The 15,951-nt window shown below is 36.2% G+C and overlaps 1 protein-coding gene across 1 annotated transcript in view; it reads left to right on the plus strand.

The window, feature by feature from the left end:
- LOC149791806 (transient receptor potential cation channel subfamily M member-like 2) overlaps positions 1-11,938 on the plus strand; it is a 130,422-nt gene extending 118,484 nt beyond the window's left edge. Inside the window, exons 17-19 of the mRNA XM_089969475.1 lie at positions 2,826-2,970; positions 6,924-7,113; positions 11,876-11,938. Of these exons, the coding sequence (XP_089825601.1) occupies positions 2,826-2,970; positions 6,924-7,113; positions 11,876-11,938 (398 nt within the window). The remainder of the gene's footprint in view (positions 1-2,825; positions 2,971-6,923; positions 7,114-11,875) is intronic.
- Positions 11,939-15,951: the final 4,013 nt, after the last annotated feature.

Here is a 15,951-nt window from a genome sequence, read left to right on the forward strand (position 1 = left end):
AAACAATATAATTTTTCTGTACAGGTGAAAATGCATATGCTATTATATTGCATTTTCCCAAAACATGCATAACATGAATATTATATTCCTGCAACATCAAATGCCTCCTTAATAATCTTTTATTTTTGTTTTTCATCTCAACAATGATAGAAGGGTGGTTGCGATCACTAAATATAAAAATGAGAAATAGCTGACCTAATATGGACTTCAAAGTGTTATAATGCCTATATCAAAGTCAACCATTCCTCCATTGTTGAATAATTTCTCTTCTGCTTATTTAATTTCTTAGAAATATAGCACATTGTAAAACACCTCAAGGACCGCAACAGAGAGCAATTACTAATTCCTCTCAGGATGAGGCATTGTGCCTATGCCGCAATTCAGCATATTTCCTAACTGTTATGTAGATGGCAAGATATCTGCTCTCCCGTGAAGATTCAGAAGACGAGTCGAAATGAATCGACTTGGAATGATAGACGATTTATCTCTCTCATAAACAAGGCTTTATAGTCGTGATTGTTGATGAAGGAATAAGAAATTCTCAGGCTCGCACTGCGGATAAGTCTTTAGCTCCACCGATTAGGTTTGATAATCCTAAGGCAAATAGCACTGCACCAATGGGGCCTGAAGGTGCACATTCGTACTTATCTCCACCTATAAGGCGTGCATACATAATATCCAATGTAAAGTAAAGGTGATCTGTCCCTCGTATGAACGTACGGACGACCCAACAGATTATGCAACTTCGTGGCTTTCGTGACGCATGGGCCATCATCTGCCATATACAATTCGCTTTTTCTGGACTGCCAAACAGGTGGACTATCCATTTATTATGTCAGATACGATATCTTACGACGATCATACTGCACAGCGAAATCGTTCAGCCGGACAATCTATTATTATACCACTTCAGAGCGAAACGGCTTAAATTGGCCTAACGAAAGCGGCCACGTCGAACCAGTATTCTAATATTTCACTACATTTAACTGCATTTCCTACGGAAACATTGATGAATGTCCACGATAATGTTGAAACCTATTTTGTGAGTCAATTGCCATCTAAACTTTCATCCTTCTGATGTTCAACACAATCCAATAAATGCTGTCTTATTTACCGTGTTGACAAATATGTTTCGACTTTAACATGAGTACACGGCTATGCTATAAAGTGGATAGGCAAATCTGCAATGCCACCTCTATGCTAGTGACAAACGCTAAGTTATCCTAGATTAGCATTCTTGGTGACGTTCCACCTAGCTCCGAACACTGGAACCGATCATCCTTAGAATTCGTTGCGCAGTTCCGCCAACGTCGTAAATAGGGCTTCTCACCACAACATGGTCGAAGGCGAGATGCACCAGTGCATACATCCTCTCTGAAATCCCACCATAACGCCACCCTAATCACCCTCCCGTTTAGATCTATTTTATCTCCATTGTTTTAGTTAGTCAAATGAAGGAGGTCAGAAATCAAGTGTCATATTATTTGCCAAAACATGTGTCAGTGCAAGATCCTTTCTCCATACGTCTTATGCAATGATTCTTCCAAACAATGAATACTCGTCAGCAGGGATGCAGAAGCGGCGATTCCCAAAAGCCGACAGAGTAATCGTGGCCAGGCAGATCATAGGAGATCATTTACCCCTACTTCTCGCCGCCTATTAGGCAGATAATAGAGCAAAACAGCATTAACCCTGCCCAATAATGACACACACACACGTCGGTTTCAGCAGGCTCCGCTAATTCATTTTGAATCTATAATTCAAGATGGAGACATTGAGGTCCATTTTTCCTTCCTACGCCCCAAATAATTAGACAACGGCCGATTAGGAATATTATGATGTCGACCCATATGAACAACTTCCTTCTCCAGTGGCAAACAGGATGCAACTCAAAGCAGCAGCTCCTCTCGAAAACCCACAACCAGAAATCACACTTTTTACAGATATCATTCTTGATGGGGATCACCTTGCTACCGATATTTAGAATGGTCAAATAAAAGTCAAGAGATGATTTTTCCAATCATACTGCTGGAAAGGAAATCCATGCTGAATGCACACAACATTATGGTTGAACGTACTGCACAAAAAATAAAGTCCGAATACTGTCTGGAAAGCAGGGATGAACAAAATCATCGATCAGTGCGAGTGTCCTTGCAAGCCTTGCTTAAGAAAGACTCTGGTCTACTCCGGATAAAGCGATAGACAACTTGCAAAGAGAAAAGTATATAAAGCTTGTAAGAGTTGTTTCCCTTCCTCTATATAATTTATATACATAATGAATTTCTGGGAGGGTTGGATTCGGGGGTACCAGTGGAAGTTATCCTGATGTCATGTGGTCAGGTATATGTTTTAGAAAACTAATCAGTTACTCTTTCTCAAATGTGCATATTATTAAATTAATATATGTATTCATTTATATTTCATTATTGTTATAATAGAAAGGTGAAAAGGTAATATTTAATATGTTTGTTCGATACAATTGTGTGGTTTCTGAGTAAATTGATAATGCAAAGAAATCTTAATATCTAGCTTAACACAGATTATAATAACATTTTTGCGGTAATTACATCTTGTGAATATCCGTTTCTTTAAAATTTTGTCCATGAATACTGAATATGCTGCTGTAAAATTTACATTTGCAACTCACGAAGAGAGAAACAGAGTTTCCTTTTGAAAATTGTAAGGCAAAAATATTGCCATGGTCACTGGAAAGAGATACTGGGTAACATGCTATCACCAATAATGATCTTGTATCTGTAAAACGATATTAATTAAGCGATGACTAACGGTGATACTAGGGGTAATATTTTTCCGTTAATTTAAAGTGGACGATAAAGCCGATAAAGTGGACAAAGCAGATAAGAAGGACGTAGATATGTTTGAACAGGCTATGGCTAAAAAGTTCCGCCAAATTGTGGAGCAAGACGATGTCGAAAATATCGACAGTAGAGCAAAAACTATAGTTTTCCGGTAAGTTTGGATTTTTTTGTTTGTTTAAATTTCAATATTCATCTGACTGATGATATCCTACAAGTTTGTTTTAGGGATCATGTCTTGCCTTAGGATATTATGGAGGAAGCGGAAACCAGTTGTCCACAAATGGCTGTAGCTTGTTTGGAGTTATTTTTAGTCACCCTCATGTCTATGAGCCGTGGAGCAGGGCAAGCTCCACGTCTGTGATGAACAGTAGGATCGTGTTCTTTTTAGTGACCGAGAGAGAGAGAGAGAGAGAGACAGAGAGAGAGAGACAGAGAGAGAGAGGGAGAGATAAACTGTGGACATCATGCCTCTTTCATGTTGTTAAATACTTATCTTCCTTTCCAGTTCGGGTCTGGATGTCTCTGAAAATTCACGCAATGGTAGCGAGATTACTCTCCAGATAGATAAACTGTTCGTCTAGCTTTTCTAAAGTGAAAGTAATTTGAATCAATTGGACGAATCATCGCTATTTTTGTAGCAAATTTGCTGGTACAACAGTTGTCATAGATAGTCTTTTGATTATGAAAATGGCTCAAATCAGCAATTTCCATATATTATTTAAATATGTAGCATTTTGGCATATCCATTGTTACGTATGGTTATAATCATTTCGGCGCATACTGCTTTTTGTTAATAATTCATTTTAATACATTAAGCATGCTAAGTTCCAAGTTTACAGAAACTTGATCAGATTTAACAAAGACTAAAATATAGTTATTATATCTTGCATGACTATTTAAGCCAGTGGTAAAACATATACTGAAAAAACAGAATGGTATAGTTTTAAAAACAAAGATGAAAATCAACTCCCAAACGGATGCAGGCATATTGTTTTTCTTTTCACAATACAACATTGAAACAATGCGAACACGATTTGTGATCACTCAGGTATATAGTACAACCTATTTTAACGACTCATACCACTTCAAATGACACTGAGTGTGTCATGCGCATTTAAAAACAGACACAGACAATACATTTCCGAAAGAAATATTTTGAAAAATGTATATTTTTCGTAACTTTACGAATTATCTGTCTGGGGAAAAGTAATTACTTTTATGCCTGGATATTGGGATTAGTGACAGTGGATTAATGTGTGAAATAACACCTGACAGCATCACATCAAGATTACACTTTTGAATGAATCTGGTTCAGTTTATGCCAAGCAAACTCATAACAAATTTTGTAATGACACGATACAGTTGACCCACATACGAATACGTTATAGTAAAGTGTACACTAGAAGCAGGTCATTTCATACATACAGAATCCTGAATTGTGTGTGTGGGCTTTTGTTATGTATATTTAATTTAATTGTTTGTTTGTTCGCTTTAATTTTTTTTTATTTCATGACATGTTATTGTAATGTAACATTGTTTGGTGGACTTGTTTGAGTCCAAAAATTAAGTTCATTTCTGCTTGACCTGATTGACTTTTTTATTTTGTCTTTATTTCATTAAACAACTAATAACATTTTCTTTGTTCTATATGTCTGTCAGCTTGTTATCAAGATTGTTATTCGTGTAAAAGAATGAGTAATAATATCAGGGTCAGGGATTTGGAGATTTGTAAGTGAATTGTATAGGCTATTGTGTTGGAAATAAACAAGGTTCTTTTGATCATTCTAGAAAATTATTTTCCATTAGGTAATGGTAGGTTTTAGAAAATGCTAATTGTAAACCTGAGAACAAGCAGAGAACAATAATATCTTGTGACTGTGAGGATTGTACTGATCGTGATTTAACATCTAGCACTTTAAATTGCATTATGGTGTGACAGTTTGGGCTGAATTTTATTTTCTTCAAATTATTGAATTCAAGAGATTATTTTCTCTGGAAATACAAACGTCTTCTGACAAAATTCTTTGATAAAGACATTCATTGAAATTTATACTGAATTCAAACCTGGAATAATATTTCTGGGATTCAGCAAGAGACTATTGACACATCAGTACTTTGCAGGCTATTCAAGACACTTCATCGCTTTCAATTTTGGATCTCTTCAGGGCTTAAACTTAGTTTATTCAGGAATTGTTATTACTAGGACTTGTGTCGTTAATTCTTGGAATAGTTTTGGATTTCCTTCGCAATACCGTAGGTTTTTTCTAATTTTTCACTTTGTTTGCTAGGGAAATAAATAATGTGTTACATTTTAGAAAGCTTGGTGTCTTCACTTATTTCTGGTACTTAATTTAAGAGCATAGACTCATAACACTATATTTACAAAAACTGTATTCTTGCTCAAAATATAATGCACCTTGTCTCTGTTCTAATGACATAGTGTTCGTATCAATGCATGTTCATGCTACCGTTGATTCAAAACGATCATGTCAGTTAATAACAGTATATACTGAAGATAATAATGTAGATGATCATGATCACAATTATCAGCATGTGAACCCTTTCAAAGATAAATTGAAATCAGTTGCGTTCATCACTTGGTTCTCTGCAGAACATGAACTATATTCACAAAAATATGATTGAGTATGTTTCAATAAACGCCTTTTATCCAGAGTACATTCTTGAGGAAAATGGTGTTTAACATGGTGAAATGACACTTTTTACATGTTACAAGACGTTAATTCAACCCAAATGTATATGGGTTAATATAAGGCGACGATATTTTATAAGAACTACAATAAAGCTTATATTCAGTTTGCAGCATGAAAACTGGTGCGTGGAAGGTGACAAATCAAAAGGATATGGAATTGAAACTGTAGATATCTGTATTGACTTATCTAGTTTGAAACGGTCATAAATACGCAAATATACGTATATATTTAATCTGTTCTCAAAGGCCACTCTTTTACCAACATATGTTATCTGTATTAGGTATGTTCAGGATGAACAATGTTCAAGCATAAATCGCTTCTGGGCTTCATAGATCAAAGTTCTTATTAAACAATATATGCATTCAAAAAATAAGACGGCAAATACAAAATTATGTGCATAATATTCAGCATACGTTTTATTTAAAGTAGTCTTTCGGAATTATAGCATATGAATTGCAAAGTTAACAAAATGGTAACAACTGATTATCCTGTCTATCAATTTTAAATTTAACAATGATATCACTAATACATTCATTTACAACTAAAAGACCAAACCTAAGTTAGCCATAAACCCATCAATTCATTAAACAAATAAGTGTAGCAAATGTGCTCAGTCGAATATATGACAAGATCACTGGTCTTGACATATTCTGCCTCATGCGCAAGTTTCCCATAATAGTTAATAACAATATAGTAAGAACGAATGCAGCATTTTGAATTGACTCTAGGTTTAATTGATTCGTAGCAAGCAAATAAAATCTTTGCAGTAAACGACAAAGACACCACGCTGGCCAGTATGTACACGATTCCAGGCAAGACCCTGGTCACTACACTTAATCTGTGTCATTATGATATTATGAACATCGCGCTGGATCTACAAAGATTAACGTATAATGCGAACGTTTAAACTAAACGCGTATCCAACAGTTATATTGATGAAAATAAATAGTTTTATATATATTGCACGTCAACGGCAACTTGTGTAAGGTCCCTTAGAATTATTTTCTTTTCTTGCAAATGTGACGAAATCAGCAAATATTATCAACTTTGTTTCCCCATTTATGGTCTATTTTTGTTCAGAAGTATATGCACTCCAGCTACAAACTCTTCCCTTTAACGCTCGATAAAAGCAATACAGTAATAGCATTTTAAAGATGTGTCTTATTTCATAAAGTAGGTGGTTGCTCACGCCACTGCAAAATGAGTCTGGTCAGAAATGACAACAAATTATTCATAATATATATCTATTAAATCGGTAAATTCCTCACACACTAAGATTATCTTACTCTTCTTATTATTATCAGTATATTAGTATTGTTGTTGTTATTAATACTATCATTATTATTGTTGCTATTATTATTATCATTATTATTATTATTATTATTATTATCAGACTGGACCAAGTCGTGAACAAGATTGATGAGTTGCAAGAGCAACAGCAACAGCAATCATTAAATCTAACGGAAGAGGATGCCCAATCAACCACCAACCTGAATGATTCTCACTCTGCAACGACAATCAGTAGTTGTACTAAGTGTTGCTCGGCAAATTTAGAGAAAAGAATGAACACCATAGAAAAACAGGTGTGTAAAGCAGCTACGATATCATTGAGCAAACTTTGGCATATTAAAGACTATCCTGACTTAATATGTGCCAGGAAATGCAGCATATAACCGAGCAATGGCCAGTTGGTAATGCAATGGTGCAGCATGGTTGCCAACCATTTTAAGGCATGTGCTTGTGCAATAATGATAATGTATGTACATTACCTCCAACAGCAACCAATAAAAACAGCATTGGGTTGAAATTCGCTCTAAATCAGTTCCGTTACATTAATCGCAGGTTCATTACACCACACCAGAGCACATGCTCAATGTCAGAAACAAAGTAGGTATTCAAAAAGGCCGACGCTAACCAGCGTGCTTTTGTCCATACATCACTCCTAGGTAGAGGAAGAGTTGTAATTTTAAGTACACTTTAGCTTATTTGACGGCTGAGATTTTACATCAAGATAATTAGCCGCAACGCCAAGATATCCACACTTTTTTATCAAGGCGGCCAGGTAGGTAAATGATGGTTTGAACGGCACTACGTTCTGTGCCACATTGCCAAAGAGACAAACGAGGCATTTTAGGTGACATTTTACATTGTCCTAGTCGTTGCCCGTGTCTTCTGGAACGAGATATGGGTATAAGCTGCGGCTTTGGTGCTCGTGAACAGAATGTGCCAAATGCAGTCATAATTCTGCCGATGGTGATTCAATAGCCTGAAATAGTTTAAAGACATTTTATTACTATTGGTTTGATTCAATATACGGTCTATCAACTTCGATATTCATTTAATTGGCCCAACCTTTTCATTACCTCTGGCAGTCTCCTGGTGCATCGAATAATGTTAGTTCGTTGGCTTAGTTCTATCTGAGGTCGATACAAAATAATTGTATATTATTTTATCTCTGATTTATCTGGTATAGAAGCAATATCCTTGTGCCGACACATGTTTTTCCAACATCGTGGCTTCTTTAAAGTCCCTTCATTTGTGTTTTTGGGTGAGAAGTGGACAGTCCCTAAGATTTATATTAGTCTTTCATGTAATCGCTGAATAACTGATCAAGCATCGTCCAGAAGATGAGCATGGATGTATAGCCATTTGACATGTAGCAGCAGTGACAATCAGCGCTCGATAAAACTCTTTTATATGTGTGGACTCACAGGACGCAGATTGAGAATACACCCGTAGACCCAAGACTTTTACATTCATAAAGTTAAAAAAGTAAAAGACTATGCCTGACAGAGAACCTAATCAGCTTTTATATGTAGAAATAATACTGTAACACTACATTGACGAGGCACTTGGGTATCGTCCCGACAATTATTTCCGCCGCATAGCGGTTGGCTAGGTTTGAAAATATATCGTTCTCACAATTTCTAAAGACTTTATGCCCGCAACGTTTACACTGCCACATAACCGATAAATATGTCCTATATAGATGCTACACAAATTTTGGAGAAGCTTCAATAAAGATCTAATTATAAATTATGATGCTTGAAGCCCAGATAATTATTGAAACTGATATACAATTTTGCACTAGCAAAGCTGCTGTTAATGGCATCTTCTCAGTGTGAAGCAGCAACCAATAGACATACAATTTGTTTAGCGTTCCTGACATGAAAACAAATACAACCCAAATTAGCATTTTTTCCATAATGTTTAAGGGTGCTGAGATGTTTGACATCGTAGATTATGGTACAGTGTCAAGAGAGCCCTCACAACGTAATGCGCTAGAAAACAAAGTTAGCAGTAGGTGTTTGACGCTTAAACGAATTTTCACCATGGTCGTGGACGACATCGTAGATAACACCATTTTTAAAAAGAGTCCCTCGTTTTAGGACTCCACAAAAAATTGAGCAGCAGTGCATTACATTTCTGGCGACATGTGCTTTCTTATTCATACAAAAAGTCAGGTTTGCCAAAGATAAATTTAAATATAGATACTAGCTGCGAGCAACAGTAAAGCTAGCTTGGAGTACGTCTAATCATATGGCTGGTTGTTCGTCAACTCCTACGCGGAGGATATAAATTGTGACAAACTACCAAATGAAATGCTGTAAGCGACTAATGTTATTCAATATGATAGTGACTATTAAAAAGAGGAGATTGTGAACGAGCTATTGCGGTTATTAGCCATAGGCATGTCTTGTAAGTATATCGGGGACAGTCAATCGCTTGCTGATAAACACAAGATTCATCGGGGTGAAACATATAAGACCATACATTTCGGAGATGCAGCATTCTACCGTAACTTGCGATTGTCAAAGTAACTTTACCAAGTTTGAATTTCAGAATATCACTTTTGGTCGACATGTTGTTTTTTAACAATTATTCAACAATGTTACGTGTCGTTTTTATCAGTCATGTTCCTTCAGTTTGGAGACGACTGACCCCAACCATACACAATGATGTGAACGGCATAGTTTCAGCATGCAGCGAGTCTGGATACGACAAAGCAACCATAAAAAACTACATTAGAGACTGAACTTTTGCAACAGGAACAACTAGCAATTCTGGTCTAATAGGACAGCATTGCTAGTAAACAAGATAACCATTAAATGTTTAGGTGGGAAATCATTGCGTGGATGTTTTCATTAAATGTATGAAATGGGAAGGCTACTCAAGGAACATAACGAAATCGAAGAATAGCTGCACTTCAGCCAGCCACCGTGAGTTAAAATGCTGCACACGAGCACGAGTTAAAACCAGTAACTCTGACACTGTCAAATAGTGTACGTTTGCAGCAGTCGAAACCAAAATTAAACGTTCTTGAAGTCCTTTATTCATTAATGTGTAATTAATGTCAATTAAATCAGAATATAAAACGTTTGCAAACACTGCGTGCCAATTATGTTTTCACAGGCTTTTGTGTCTGGCATTGCATAACTACGACAGATGCATTTTGCGTCTCAAGGTCTAAATTGGCATAGGTTATACTTCTTAATAACAAAATGTCACGAGTTCTATCATTTGCCTTCGACGTGCTTAAAATCATATATTAAAAGAAAACAAATTAAGAAAACAAAACAAGGCTTGTATCAATAGCCAAGTGGATTATGTTTACGACTGTTTACTCTCATCATATTCCGCCCGATTGTGGTATTTTGTAAACATAATCTGAAAGCAATGAATTAGATGTATGTGTGCAATACTCAGTTATTAGGAACACACTTATCCTAATCTACATTAATGCTATACAAATAATTGGAAAAGTATGCACTATGTATTTATTAAGCATGCAAATGGAACAATCAAGTGTGCCGTTACATTAGTTAATGTAAACAATGAACATGAAAGAAAATACACGTTTCACGGTAGTACAAATTTAGAGGAGTTATTTGAAAATACAATGACAGAAGGAGAATTTACGAATTACATACATTACATGGATGACGACTGGATGGTTTTCCTAAGGAAAAAAAATTTTGAATTTGAGAGAAACTTCAAATTCTACCATTTAGAAGTTTGATGGGTGTTGACACCAAAAATAATTGATTCGTACTTTGACTTGTTTGGTCAACGAAAATATGTTGTTCAGGCATAAACAATAACTACGTGTTCCAAAAAGGTGCATTTAGGCACTAATGTACGAGGCCACTTAACAAATGCACGATAATGCTGTATTACAATGGAGTACATAATCTGGAACATATCCTAACAACAAATAACGCACTACAGTCGTTCACACATAAATGCAAAGTCTAACCTTCAGCAACATTATGAGATTCCATAACATAATAAATTTTCTTGTGGTTTATAAGTCACACTATTCCTCACTTAGTAAGGGCGTGTAAAGAAACAACAAATGATCAAGCAGTTTAATTATAATTCATGGATTTGAGGCATGGAAAGTACAACTTAGGACGTACAAATCATGTATACGTTATTTATAACTGAAGATATGATGATTCATAAATGTATTAGCTGGTCTAAATTAGAAGTGACATGATTTAAATGTGATCTACTCACTTACCACCTTTAAAGCTGACATAAGTGCAACTTAATTAATTAACTTCCTAATAGTTATTATGTATGACATTAGTGAATCCCCAACACAAAGATACTTTTCTATGTCTATTGCAGGAAAGGTTAGCATGGGAAATATAGGGCTACCGTTGCACGCAATGTTATATATTTCTTCTATCCTAACATTAGCATACACAGACTCTGATATGGTTAAAACAATTTATTGTTTAAAACACTGTTAAGATCATCGCTGTTTAGTATAAAACATACTTCCTAATCAATCTAGCTTTTATTAATGAGCCAGTAACATTGATTCCTCATCGGACGATCCAGTATTTTAGTGGTCATTGAAAGGATAAATCAGAAGAGCCACAAAAGGAATGGAGAATAGTATGGCTCAACCACTTTCCTATTGAATCCATTTAGTTTTATGTTCAGTTTACAAAGAATTAACCTACAATAGCATGACTATTATGTGCATATCGGTTCATGGGATTAGTCAAATCGACACTATCATTGCACTGAATCTTAACTAAACATTTGCTTTTAGGCCATAGGATGGTGGACAGATATAGGCTTCTATAGCTGAAACAAGTGAAACATTTCATCTAAATATTTTGAACATAACATTGTGAAATTTGTATCAGGAACACAATCAGGTACATATTAATAAATCGTTTTATCAAAGTTGTATGCAAAACAATGAGCTTGGAAAGATTTGAAAGCAGCTTGCTCATGCATACATTAAATCAGTGTAAATGTGTGATGCAGTCCGGATTCTCTAGTGTAAACTAAACCTCAGATTGTCATCTGTTTTTATTTTTACAGTTGAAGAGGATCATTCATCATCTTGAATCCAGACAGGCAATCTCGGAGGTGTCTGATGCCTAAGGTATTGTACCGTGTAAATTTATGACAAGATACATCAAGAAATTGTAGGATGTTATGTCATTCGTCAGCTGTATATCCTTTATTACATGTATATTGTCACTGCCCCTACTGAACTAATTATTGGTATACTATGAAACTAAATATACAGATTTATCCCATTGTCTAGTTTGGCCTAAAGGACTATTTTGCTGTTCAGGCGTCCTATACAGCCACTACAGAGACCATAATGCAGATCTTTTTCTCGCTATTCCTTAATGCAACATAAGAAATATTTAACTAACAATGCAAGTATAATTTATAAAATAATCAACTTTTTAAACTGTGGCATCAACTATTAATGACAGTCGTGAAGTTCAAAAAACAATAATACTTAATACTGGAAGGCTCAACGATAATACATTGATTTAAGTAAGCATCATGTTTTAGCTATTATATTTACGCTCTTGAGTCCTGTCAAACCAAGAGGAACTGTGTTGTGCGTCCTGGATCAAGAATGTGGAAGTGAAATGTTATATTAACCTTATCCGCAGTATATCCAGCCCAACGCAAACCATATTTGACTCAATCAGCATAATAAAAATATGTAAATTACACTGGACAACAAATTTTTACAAAAGTCATGTTACTGAAATAAAATTAGTAAATTCTTATCAATTTTTATGTGCTGAACACGAATATGACAGTCAAATTGCAAAATTGGCTCTAGTTTTTTTGTAATCTGCAAGAAATTAATGTTTACATAACGAAATGCATTCCAATAGTTAAAGGTCAACTGTAATAGCCTACCTATAAAAAATCAAGTCATTGACTACATCTTAGATTTCTTCGCCTGTCTCTTGTACAGCTGTTCGGGAGCATCTCTGAGGAGTGTCCAGCAGTAGTCAGCCAGCATTGTAGTGGACCATTTTCCCTGGTATCTTTGTTCCATTGTTGCGATATCTTGATGAAAACGTTCGCCGTGTTCATCACTAACAATACCACAGTTGCTAGGAAAGAAATCCAAATGGGAATGAAGGAAGTGAATCTTTAGAGACATATTGCAGCCAAGTTTCTTATACTTCATCAACATGTCTTCTACTAGTTCCTTATAGTTTTCTGCCCTAACATTTCCGAGGAAGTTTGTAGAAACTAGGCGAAAAGCATTCCATGCTTGTTTCGCGTCACCTTCCAGCAAGTTGTTGAACCGGTCATCTTTGAAAAGCTCTCGAATCTGAGGACCCACAAAAACTCCCTCTTTAATCTTTGCTTCGCTGAGTCGAGGGAATTTTTCATGCAGGTATCGGAATGCTGGCAAAGTCCGGTCAATGGCTTTCACAAAGTTCTTCATCAAACCTAGTTTGATGTGAAGGGGTGGTAGCAAGATTTTCTGAGCCTCAACCAGAGCTGGGTGTTGGATATTCTTCTCTCCAATGGCTACATTCTGCCTGTGAGTCCATTCCTTCCTCATGTAGTGCATTTCCCTTGCTCGGCTATCCCACTCGCATAAGAAACACATGTATTTTGTATATCCTTGCTGCAGTCCCATTTAAAGGGCAACTACCTTCAAATCACCACAGAGGTGCCAGCTGTACTTGTTATACTCAATGGAATTCAGTAGCTGCCTTAAGTTATCGTATGTCTCTTTCATGTGGACAGCATACGCTACTGGAATAGATGGAAGAATGTTTCCATTGTGCAAAAGCACAGCCTTGAGACTCAGTTTCGAAGAGTCCACAAATAGTCTCCATTCTTGTGGGTCATGAGTGATTTTTAAAGCATTCATGAGGCCCTCAATATCGGAACAGAATATCAGATTACTTTCCTTTCTGAAGAAAGGCTCCAATTGCTGGTGGCGCTTTCGATATGCAGTAATTGTGACATCTTCTTCTAGAAGATTCCATTGTTGGAGTCTTGATCCTAGCAATTCTGCCTTGTTCTTTGATAAGTCCAAATCACGAATCAGGTCATTTAGTTCTTCCTGTGTTATTCTGTGTGGGGTTGATGATGCACCACAGTGAAAATCTGGATCACTGCATGCTGATGGACCAGGAGAAGAACAGGTCGACTCACCTTTGTCTTCGTCAGATGAATCAAGAGAATATTCTGCTGGAGGTTCTGGAATAGGAAGTCCCTCACCATGTGGAACTGGTCTCAATGCAGACGGAATGTTTGGGTAGGCTATTCTCGACTTCTTTCGCTTCGTTATTCCGCCGGAAAGAGGAGGAACCAAGCAGAAGTAACAGTCATTTAGGTGGTTGCTTGGCTCTCTCCACACCATTGGGACTGCAAACGGCATTGATGACCTTTTGCAATTCAACCACTGTGAAAGCTGTGTTGTACATGTAGCACAGCATATATGCGGAGCCCAAGGCTTGTCTTGGTCACCAACCTTGCATCCGAAGTAAAGATGATATGCCTTCTTCACTTGAGAATTGATACTTTTCTTCTGGTTGGCAAATGTCACTTCCCCACAAATATAGCAAAAATTGTCCGCGGTATTAACACACTTTCGAGGCATTACTGTTCTTTATTGTACGTAAATGGATAAAATAATAAGTTTTATGTAACAGTAGCTTGAACTGTCTCGCACAACGTCTAAAATATTTTAAATGCTGAACCTATCTGATTGGGCTTTATATAGTACACTGCTTACGTCAGCTTCAGCAGCCGCCTGGCATTAGTATAATAGGCCTACACATGTATAGTACACTGCTGACGTCAACTTACTTCAGCAGCCGCATGGCATTAGTATTGCATTGCATCAGAAAATAATGCAATCAACTGTGGATGATGTGAGCATGATGGTTTTATGCAATGTTACATCATTATTCCGGATGTTGCTGCAGTCCTACTGGAGAAATTTACACAGTGAAACATAGAAAATTAGGTATATGAATATCTTCAAAACGAGAGCCAATACAAATTTTTCACGGTTATATTCGTGTTCGGCACACCAAAATACTACAGATTAGGGCCTTTTCAAGTCAGTAATGATTTCACTGTTGACCAGTGTTATCATATCAATAAGTAGATACGACAGTAATGTGCACCTAAATGATACTTATTTCAAGCTACCCCCTTATTTGACAATAATCTTGGATAGTTTGTCAGAATTTTTAATCGGATGGCAAAAAACAGATGCATTCAGTAGTTAATGATCACTAAACTAGTGCTGTATTAACATATGATATTCATCAAATATTCTTTTCAAAACATAGTGTTGGATATTATTGCAATATGTAAGAAGGGCGTGATGCAGACGGCGGGATCTCGTATGTTTGTAAAGGTTAAATTCCATTGTAACAGTATTTCAATAATATGCTAATCGTTAGGAACTGCTTAAGACCGCATATCTTACTCAAAGTTATATGCTATTGGAACACGTATTTCGACAATATCCAGATTCATTAATAAATTACCAATGAATACATAGATGATCATTTAGTATTGGACGTGCATATGATGTGATGTTTACAGTACTCTCATTCGCTCACAACAACATGTACATCGTGAGCTACAGTTATTCAAAGAATGTCATACTCAGTCATGCCATTAGCATTCCAGAAGAGTTACAGTCTACACAAATGTCATCTTCCAAATCTGTCCTTTCTTGTCTTCAACAATGTCTCAGTTTCGTGAATTAGACCAGTTCCAGAGGCATATTTATGTCCGAATCCTGAATGCGATTTGTTTATGAGATCATAATAATTTCAATATATCAAAAGGTGATCAGGAACATGCTTTACAAAAGCTGTTTTTCTAAACAGAGATTACTTTCAATACGACTATGAGAAGCGTTTGATGTTGAATTGAATTATAATATATTGTAAGACAGTTTGAATACGATAGTCTAAGATTATCCATATATATTAGCACCAGAACCGCATCAGTGTATCAAAGAACATTTGGACCAAGAATCTTAACCAGTAGCTCTTGAAGTCAGAGTAGTCTGCTATGATGTACGCAAATAGTTGATGATATAAGAGGAACATACCATTGTTTCGAATCAGTTATTGCTTAATGCACATCTTAAA

This window comes from Sinohyriopsis cumingii, chromosome 9 (genome assembly GCF_028554795.1).
Source record: "Sinohyriopsis cumingii isolate HCF-2022 chromosome 9, ASM2855479v2, whole genome shotgun sequence".
Lineage (NCBI taxonomy): Eukaryota > Metazoa > Mollusca > Bivalvia > Unionida > Unionidae > Sinohyriopsis > Sinohyriopsis cumingii.